Source organism: Trichosurus vulpecula, chromosome 2 (genome assembly GCF_011100635.1).
Source record: "Trichosurus vulpecula isolate mTriVul1 chromosome 2, mTriVul1.pri, whole genome shotgun sequence".
NCBI lineage: Eukaryota > Metazoa > Chordata > Mammalia > Diprotodontia > Phalangeridae > Trichosurus > Trichosurus vulpecula.
In genome coordinates, this window is record NC_050574.1 from 334,416,261 (window position 1) to 334,426,758 (window position 10,498).

The window sequence follows — 10,498 nt, forward strand, 5'->3', positions numbered from 1 at the left end:
TGATCCCTCCAAATCTCCTTTCAACCTTACTCCATCCAGAACTTCCAGTTTCTCTTTCATCTTTAATTTCTCCCTATATTTTGGCTTGTTTTCTTCTGCCAATAAATGTGTTATTTTGCTCTATCCTGAAACAAAGAAATAAACAAACAGAAAACTCTCACCTTGATCCTGTTATCCATTCAAATGACTATGCTATATCTCTCCCTTGTACTGTTAAATTTTTAGCATAAGTAGGCTATCTCTTGCCTCCATTTTTTTATACACTAACTTTTCAATATGGCTTCCTACCTATCACTGTACTAAATTGGTTCTCTCTAGGGTTGCCATGACTTCTTTTTTTTTTTTTAAAAAACTGTATTTTATTTTTTCCAATTACATGTAAGGGTAGTTTTCAACATTCATTTCATATGATATAGAGTTCCTAATTTTTCTTTCTCCCTCCCCTCACCCCTGCCTAAGAGGACAAGCAATCTGGTATAGGTTATACATATGCAATCATGTTAAATATATTTCCACATTAGTCATGTTGTGAAAGAAAACAAAACAAAAGGGAAAAATCATGAAAAAAAACAAAAAATGAAAATAGTCTGCTTTGATCTATATTCAGACTCCATACTTCTTTCTCTGGACGTTGACTGCATTTTCCATCATGAGTCTTTTCAATTGTCATGGATCATTGCATTGCTGAGAAGGGTTAAATCTATCATAGTTGATTGTTGCACAATGTTGCTGTTACTGTGTACAATGCTCTCCTGGTTCTGCTCACTTCGCTAAGTATGAGTTCATGTATGTCTTTCTAGATTTTTCTAAAATCAGCCTGCTCATCATTTCTCATAGCACAAGAGTATTCCTTTACATTCATATATCATCACAACTTGTTCAGCCGTTCCCCAACTGATGTGCATTCTCTCAATTTCCTTTTCTTTGCCATCAACAAAAAGAGCCGCTATGACTATTTTGGTCCATGTAGTTCCTTTTTCCTTTATTATGACCTCTTTGGGATACAGACCTAGTATTGGTATTACTGGATCAAAGGTTTTGCATAGTTTGATTGTCCTTTGGGCATAGCTTCAAGTTGCTCTCCAGAATGGTTGGATCAGTTCACAACAATGCATTTGTGTCCCAATTTTCCCATGTCTTCTTCAACATTTATCATTTTCCTTTTCTGGCCATGACTTCTTAGTTGATAAGTATAGTAACTTTTTTCTTTGACTTCTTCCTAGTTCATTTTACAGCATTTTGTCTATTATCTCTAACACCTAGAGCAGTGCCTGGCACATTGTAAGCACTTTTAATAAATGCTTGTTTATTGACTAATTGACAGTGGACTTCCTTCTTAATACTCTCTTCCCCCTCTGCTTCTATAACAGTTTTCTCCTCATTCTCCTCCTGTCTCTTTGGCTGCCCCTGCTCTGTCTCTTCCAGTTGTTTCTTTTCCTTATCTCAGACTTTAAGTTTGGATAGCCTCCAAGGCTCTGTTCATGACTCTCTTTTCCCTCCACATCCTCTCCTTTGGTGATCTTATCTACTCCCATGGCTTTGGGAAACTGAAGCAGACAGAATCCAAGTGACTTGCCCATAATCACACTGTCAGTAGGGGTCTGAGACAGAATTTTCCCAGAAGCCTATTCTGCTTTTTAATTGCCATATTTCTTTTGCTCATACCCATGCTTCCAAGCTCAAAAGCTCAAATGTATCTGTGACCCTTCCTTCCTATATTCAATCACTGTCAAATTTCTACATGTCTCCTTCTCTCCATTCCATTGCCACTATCCTAAATCAAGTCCTCATTACCTCATTTGAATTATAGCTTCTTCTGAAATCTATCTTTTTTTAAACTTGCCATGCCTGATTGTTGTATAGTTTTAACAATTTCTGTTACAAAACTGTATCTCAGCCCCATGCCCTTCTCCCTCCAACTCATTTAACTTCCTTGTTGATGTCAGCATCCTTTTTAGTACTTATTTTCAGTACTGTGATAAGTAATGCTTCTTTGTAAGTAAAGAGGCAACTATTTAAGCCTTGCCTTTATGAAGCTCTGTGTGGTTATGTCTCCAGCATCTCTTTTCCATTTGTTGTCCAACAGGTCAAATAGTGATATTTTTGGTCTTGACATTTTCTAATGGTGGGAGTCACTGAGAAGTCTTTCTGAAGCATTTCCAAGGGAGCCTTATCCAAGTGCCCCTCTACTTCTAATATCTTTTGCTGCAGATTCTGGATTTGTTGTGATAGTTTGGCCTTCTTCTTTTCGATTTCTGCCAGGTTGTCTCTGGATTCCTGGACCAGTCTTTGAAGGTATACATATTCTTTATCCCATAAGAACTGGAGCATTTTCTCATATTCAGATGTAATTGATTAGGAGAAAAAGTATTCTCCTTACACTGTGCCTCTCTCCTCATATTGTCCAGTGAAATTTGAAATTCTTCCTCTTTTCTCTGTAAGATATTCTATGTCTCCTGGAGCTTCTCCTTGTAATTTTTAGCATCCCTGTCCAAGGGATGTGATGAAGTTAAAGAAAAATGAAGAGGGTAGGGAACCATATGTTTTAGGGGTGCTCGAGACCCCAAAATACCAACATGCCGGGTCCTGCCAAATGTGATGCTTATTTTCACAACCAGGCCAGATTCAATCTACTGAGCTAAATTGAATCTAAGCCTGAAATCTATCTTTCTCATCATTGCCAAAAAAAGTTCTTAATACAAAAGCTTAATCATATTATTTCCTCCCTCAAAACCTCTCAGTTCTCCTTTTGTTTGCATAGAAAAAGAAAAAAAGAACACAGAAAATAAATATTTGTTTCCCCGTTTATAAAATGAATATAATAATGCTAAGGAACTGAAGAGGCAGTGGTGAGTAACGAGTGCATTCTAGGCATATGGATAGTCTGCAGACATGGGAAAGTGGATATGGAGTAGAGCTGGGTGAAAGCCACATAGAAATAGAAATTCATCTAGACAAGGACAAAATACTGAGCTAGATACTCTGGATAGAAAGGTGAATATGACAGACCTACTACCCTCAAGAAACTTACACTCTAAGAGAGTTAAACTTGTGCCCAAATTGATACAAGGTGGCAGATAAAATGATAAAGTAGGATATTGACCAATATTGACTTCCTTCCTCATTGTACAAGAGAAGGATCTCAGAGCATCCCATCTGTTGTGTGAGCACACACTCACCCTGTCCTGATCTCCAGGGGCTCTGCAAGTAGCCCTGCAACTTCTAAGCAACTTCTTGTGGTGTTGGGCAGGGAGAGTGGGGGAGTTGGGACCCTAGGGACCATCCAGCACCAGAGGGAAAGAATCAGATGCCTCCATCCTCCTCTCCAGACCTAAACCTAATCGCCAGGCTTAGAAAACTTCCTCTTTCGTTTTCTGGAAAAGTCCCTCCCTAGCTGTTAAGTTTTTGCCCTGTGGCTGTAAACAACTTCCTGTGACTAAGTGCACTAGCCAGTCCCTGGCAGGAAGCTCCCCATTTCCGCTTGGTCAGTAGCCCCAGCTTGGTTTTTCAAACCCTCTTGGCTTCCAACTTTCAGAAATTAGACTTTACAGTACTTCTCTCCAGTGCAAAACAGCAAACTGGAAGTGAGCTGAATTCAGTTTCCTTTTCCGCAAAAGACCTCTCTGTGACCAGTTTTTTAAAAATTGCTTTCGTCTCTCTAACTCAAAAAGCCAACCCATAAGACACAGAATAGAAAAGGCATGAGAGAAAAAAAGGCAATTCAGCAAAATCAACCAACACATCTATCAAGTCATAGGCCTCTTCATGCCTCCCAATATGATCATGTCTCTTCCTTCCTTTAAAAACCCTCCTCACTTGAAGACTCAAGCACAGTGCCTGGAAGAGCTTAATTAAGGTTTTTTTGACTGATGGAAAGCTTACAGTTGGTGTGGCCACTTCCTTTCCTCTCACTCTCTTCTAAAAAATCTGAGATCTGGCATCCACCCTCATCATTCAATTGAAACTGCTCTCTACAGTTACCAATGATCTCTTAACTGCCAAATTTAATGGCCTTTTCTAAATCCTCATCCTTTTGAAACTACAACCTTTGACACTGTTGGTCACTCTCTTCTCCTGAGTACTCTCTTCTCTCTAGTCTTTCATGGCATAGCTTTCTTCTGATTCCCCTCTTACCTGTCTGACCTTTCTTCAGTCTCCTTGGCTGGATCTTCTTCCAGGTCACACCTGGTTGTCCCCCAAGATTCTGTCCTAGACTCTCCTCTTTTCCTTCTGTACTATTTCACTTGGAGATCTCATCAGCTCCCATGGGCTTAACTATCATCTCCATGCATAGGATCTTCAGATTTATTTATCCAACCCTAACCTCTCTCTGGACTCCCCAGTCTCATATCAACAGTTACTTATCAGACATTTCAAATTGGATGTCCTGTATGTATCTCAAACTCAGCATGTGCAAAATAAAACTCATCTTTACACCAAAACCCTTTTTCTTTTTGAAATTCCTTATTATTATCAAGAACACCACCATTCCTTCAGGCTCACAATGTAGGTATTATCCCCAGTTCCTCATTTGCAAGCTACCCCCTCCCCCACACATTCCATCAATGGCCAAGTCTTGTCATTCTACTTTGATAGCATTTCTCATGCACCCCTCACTCCTTCTCTCTACTCACATGGCAACTGTCACCCTGGGGCCAATCCTCAAGACCTCATACCTGGACTATTATCAGAGCTCTACCCACACTCTGACTCTTCCTCACTCCAGTCCAATCTCCACACAGCTGCCAAAATGATCTTCCTAAAGCTCAGATGACTATGTCACCCTCCCCTGTTATAAACTCTAATGGCTTCCTATTAACTCCCTCCAGGACAAATATAAAATATTGTTTGGCTTCACAACTTGGTCCTTTCCCACCTTTCCACTCTTCTCAGACTTTATTCCCCTCTTTTTTCTTGTTCAGCCTCACTGGCCTTTTTGTTCCTTAAGCACAACCCTCTGACTCCTGACTCAGTGCCTTTCCCTGGCTGCTCCTCATGCCTGAAGCACTCTCCTTTCCCACCTCTGCCTCCTAGCTTCTCTGATTTCCTTCCAGATTCAGCTCAAAGACCACCTTCTGCAGGAGTCTTTTCTGCCTCTTTTACTCCTCCATGTCAATCACTCTATATGATAATTAAGTGGCAAGACTGAAATTTAAACCTGCTTTTTTATATAAAAAGGTGCTGGGGCAGCTAGGTGGTGCAGTGAGTAGAGCACTGGCCCTGGAGTCAGGAGGACCTGAGTTCAAATACAACCTCAGACACTTGACATACTTACTAGCTGCATGTGACCTTGGGCAAGTCACTTAACCCCAATTGCCCTGCCTTCCCACTCCAAAAGAAAAAAAAGGGAGTGGTGGTAGCAAGATTTGGTTTCTCCCCCATTACATTCTTATTGTTTGCTCTTTAATTTAGGAATGAAGCTTCATAGTCAATTATTTTAAGTTACATGATACTCAGGTACTAAATAAGTTAAATTTGAGTTATAATTTTTGTCAGTTCTAAATCTTCTCTGATAAAAATTTTAATTATTGTGCAATTCCTCCCCTCACTTTTTTCTTTTCCATCTCCTTGTTCTCTTTTCAGTATTCTGGAGTCTGTTACACCAAGTTTTATATGGAGGTTTTGTGAGGTAGACTTGTCCATCCAGACATAGGTAGGGCACTAAGGACAAAGAATGGCAGGGAGTGGAACCTGTAATATTAAGAAGAAAGCTGAGAGCTCAGAATCCAGAAGGTTCCCTGACCTTTTCTGTGTTAGCACAAAGCAAACCTCCTTGTGTTAATATTCAATGTAAATGCCTCATTTCAACCCAACATCAAACCTGAACTAAGGGAATGCTAGCTTAGCTCTGACTCCTATGATCAGGAAAAAGAGCCCAGTTAAATCAAATGGTAACCTGAGTTATGTGCAAATACAATTGTAGGACTTGGAATTTCTATGCCTTCTTCCCTTCCCACTTTCAGGACAGGAACTATTTCTTTCCCCACCTAAACATATAGGACCAAGTCACAGGAGCATGAACTTACATTTTATATTGCTATCAATCTTTCAAACTTTATGCTTGGTATAGGTCTTGGTAAACATTCCTAAAATCATAGAATCTTAGAATTTTTAGAACTTCCAAGTAACTTTCCAGAGATTGACTCATCCAAACCCCTGATTTTATAGATGAGAAAACTAGATGAGAAATAGCAGGTTGAGGGTGACGGGGCCAGAGAGGCAAAAGCTAGAAGAAGAAACAGTAATGGGATACTCAAGTGCAAGAAAAAGAAGGAAACTGGAAACGCAGACAGGATAAGAAGAAAGAATTCTAAGAAAAAACAATATGTCTTCTTTTTCTCTCCTTTTTCTCTTCTTTCCTTCTTTCTTTTTCCTCCTGTTCTCTTTCTCTCCCTTCCATCTTTTCTTCCTTCTGTCTTTCTTTCCTTCCATCCCTTCTTTCTTCCTTCATCTCTTCCTTACTTCTTTTCTTCCTGGTTACAGCCAGGCATTTTGTGGCTAAATTTTTTGCTACCTTAGGGAAAGAAAAATGAGTAAAATGATCTTTTCTATTCTTTCTTTTTGTTATGTTGTTCTTCCTGAAAAATTCCACCTTTTCTCTGGCTTATGAGGAAAAGAAGGATTTGTTCTTACTTAAGCCATTGGAGGTGGCTATGGGGGAGGGGGAGCAGGGATCCAAGAACTTCTGGAAGCTAATTCTGAGACCAGGAGTAGCTATCCCTTGGAAGGTGCAGTTGTTAAAGACAAAAATTCTGGTTAAAGAGAGTTGGAGTTCTACTGTGATTATAAATCTTCCTGATCTATAAAATGGGCTTGCTGTCACACACACACCAAATATTAGCAAAGAGGATGTTTTCCATCTAAGACCAAGTCATGGGGGTGGAATTCTAGTGGATCAGGAAGAAAAGCTCTGGATCCCAAGGATTGATGGGGCCTACTAGAGAGGCCTGTTGATAATTCTTCTTTACAACTTGACTATTGTGTAAATAAGTTTAATGTGAAGGTATATGTAGAACCTATATCAGACTACATGCCATCTTGGGGGGGAATGGGGAGGGGAGGAAGGGGAAGAAAATTTGGAACTCAAAAACATGTGGAACTGAGTGTTGTAAACTAAAAATAAAAAATCTAATTAAAAAAAGAGAGGCCTGTTGACCACAAAGAAGAAAAAAAACAACAGAGAGCACCTCAGTGGGATTTTGAAATGCTTAAACCTGCACTAGATGGAGTAATATGAAAATGACTTGTCACTGCCTATTACCACTTATTGTCAGTGCCCTAATACTTAAACAAATATTTGTTGAATACTACTAGAATCAAAGAGATAGTAAGATAGGTTGCTGGACCTGGAAGTCAGAAAGAACTGGGTTTAAAAGCTTCCTCAGATACCTATTGTATAATCCTCAGCAAAAGACTTAACATTTCATTCCCAGTTTTCTCATCAGTAAAATGTGAATACAAATAGCACCCAACTCACTTTTAGTGTCTTATTTGTATTTGATCTTGTGTTAGTTTGAATGTTTCATATTTTTTTAAGATGGATAATAGGTTCTGGTTGTTCTCTTTACTTCTTCTGATTTTTGTTGTGAGAATCAAAAGGCATAAGACAGCTCTTTGGGAAACTTAAAAGGTAACCATAATCTTGGTCACCCTCCTCCCCCCACCCCCCACCAAGAAACAGCTCAGGTATGGCTCAATTGGTAGTTCTTATTTCCACTGGGGTGTTTCAGCCAGCTTCATCCCAGAAAGTTTGTAGGTGATATTGTGGGGAGATTTCTGGCCCTCTAACAATGCAGAGGAGGTGAAACCACCTAACTATGATAAATGTATATTGACCTGGTACAAAGAGGATGGATCCCTTACCTTCGTGAGAGAGAGCCCATATCCAAACCCAGCGAAATGAAGCAAACCCTCAGAAAACGCCTCTAAAGGGGCAGACATTTATCCCATCAATCGGGGCTACCAGGTGGTGCTGGGGCCAGAGTCAGGAAAACTGAATTCCAATGTGGCCTCATACATTTACTAGTTATGTGACCAGGGGCAAGCCACTAAGCCTCTGCCTCAGTTTCCTCAAATGCGACATGGGCATAATAATAGCACCTACCTCCCAGAGCTGTTTGGAGGATTAAATGAGATAGCATTTGAAAAGAGCTTATCACAGTGCCCCGCATACCGTAAACTTTATATAAATGCAAGCTATTATTATTCTTAACCCAAGCCCTTTTTCCCAGTGCCCCTTCTCAGGTTGTCCTCCACTTCGGTGCCCTCTCCCAGTTCACCCCGTCTCCCCGCCGCAGCCTTTCCTCCACTTTGGTCACTGTCCAGCGGCTCCCCCAACCCCTTCCTACTCACCTTCTCTTTCCAAAAACTCTACCCAGAAAGTGCCTTCGATGGTACCAGCTTTGACCATGCACTCTCCTCCCCCGGACTTCCTCGGGCTCTGGAAATACTTTTGCAGTTTCCTCTCCAGTCCAGAATAGTACTTGGGCACCAAGACCAGGACCCGGTAAAGAGGGAAGGAGGCAGCGCCGTTAGTGGCCATCAAGGCAGGGTGAGGACTCGTGAGTCCAGGCTCCAATGTATGTAAGCTTGGCTCGGGAGGCGAGTAACTGAGGAGCAGAGGGGGCAGAAGCAAGGGTTCAGTCAGCACTGCTTTCTGCCCCTTAACCCAACCTCCCTCCCCCCAGTTCTCCAGCCCTACCCCAGATAGTTTTCAAAGTTTCAGTTTCGTTTCCCCGAAGCTTCTTTCTTATTCCCAACTTCACAATCCATTTCTCTGGGTGTTGCAGACAACGCTACTTCAGGTGAGCAAAGGCTGTGCTGGGGTCCTCTGGCGGGAGGGAAGACAGACCTCTCAAGAAGCACCTTCTCCAGCCTCTCTGCCCCGGCCCCTCCCGGATCGACACATCTCTCGAACCAGGACCCCTGCTCATTTCCTTTAGGCTGACGAGAGAGCGTTTGGGAAATGGGGTCGGCTCTGCTTTCAGGGTCTTGTGTGGATGAAAGGAACTCACATATAAAGCTGTCAAAATTCCAGAAAACTCAAAGCCACGAAAAGCACCACTTTGTTTCTGCGTTTTAAAAAGACAGTGCCTGTTTATTGGCGGACTCTCGTTCTGAATTCAGACAGAGCTTTACCAGGCCGGCCAGGAGCACCTTTCAGACCCAAAGCTTTAGTCTCGTAGGATCGTAAATTTAGACGTAGAAGAGACCTGAGAGATCAGCTAGTTCAACGCCGTGATTTTCAAAAGGAGGGAAATGAGCCTCTGAGAAGTTATAACTCCCAGAAAGTCCCAGTGGGACGGGAATAACCATTTCTGGAGCGCTTACCATATGCCAACCAAGCATCGTCCTTAACAAATGTCTCGTTTGATCCTGAAAATCCTTTTGCGGTAGGTACTGTTATTGTCCCATTTTGCAGTTGAAGAAACTGAACAGGTTAAATGTCTTGCTTAGGGTCACACAGCTAGTGTCTGACGTTGGATGGGCATTAAGGTCTTCCTGACGCCAGACCCTCTCTCCACTGTGCCACCTAGCTGCCTCTGGGACCAAGGACCTGGGAGGTGACTTTCAAAGGCAGGTCATTGGGTTGCAGAGTCAACACTATCACCCTAATCCCCACTTGTCCTTGTCACTCACTCCCTATCCTAGGCCTTTGAGCAAATTTCCTAGGTTTAGTAGCGATAATGTCAAGGAACAAATGAAAGTCTCCTGACAGTGTTTACTCCTGTTCTTTGGAGATCTATTTGAGGAGAAGAGTATATCCATGGAGTATCAGTTATTTAAAAAAAAAAAGCAAGAAGCAGCTCAGAGCAAATTCTTCCTTCTCTTGCCAAAATGTCAGTTCCTCCAAGAAACTGAACTACATGTTGCTCTTGAGGGGCAGCAGAGTGGTGCAGAGTGCTGGGCTTGAGTCAGTAAGATTCATCTTCCTGAGGTCAACTCTGGTCTTGGATACTTCCTAGCTGTGTGACCCTGGGAAAATCACTTAACCCTGTTTGCCTCAGTTTCCTGTTTGTCTCAGTTTTTTCATCTATAAAATGAGCTGGAGAAGGAAATGACAAACCACTGCAGGACCTTTGCCAAGAAAACCCCACATGGAGTTTTGAGGAGTTGGACAGACTTAACAATGACAAATTTTTTTTTGAATTAAGTTGTGTTGTACCACTTGTCTTCCGTGTATGGGAATGAACATTGTATACTATAAGCACTTTCACATAAAACTGTATTCCATAGTATAAAAATCCTTGGCGGGGGGGGGGGGGGGGCAAGGGAGGAGAAGAATAAAAACCATACACCAGTCAATATGTGGTAATAACTTAAAAATGCTTCGAAGGTTTTTATTTTCTTCCCATCTGCTCCTATGATTTCATTAGTATGTGAAAATAATTCTCCTTATGTAAATAAGTAGATGTAATTTAGATAGGTCCCTGGAGCACTGGGGCTCCTTGGCCTTGGCATATACCTAGTAAGAGATTGAGGGAAGACTTTAATCCAG

General features: G+C 41.5%; 1 protein-coding gene across 1 annotated transcript in view; it reads right to left on the bottom strand.

Moving 5' to 3' along the window:
* Positions 1 to 8,613, bottom strand: part of LOC118837662 (protein mono-ADP-ribosyltransferase PARP14-like) — an 86,964-nt gene extending 78,351 nt beyond the window's left edge. Inside the window, exon 1 of the mRNA XM_036744671.1 lies at positions 8,353 to 8,613. Within this exon, the coding sequence (XP_036600566.1) occupies positions 8,353 to 8,542 (190 nt within the window). The 5' untranslated portion in view covers positions 8,543 to 8,613. The remainder of the gene's footprint in view (positions 1 to 8,352) is intronic.
* Positions 8,614 to 10,498: the final 1,885 nt, after the last annotated feature.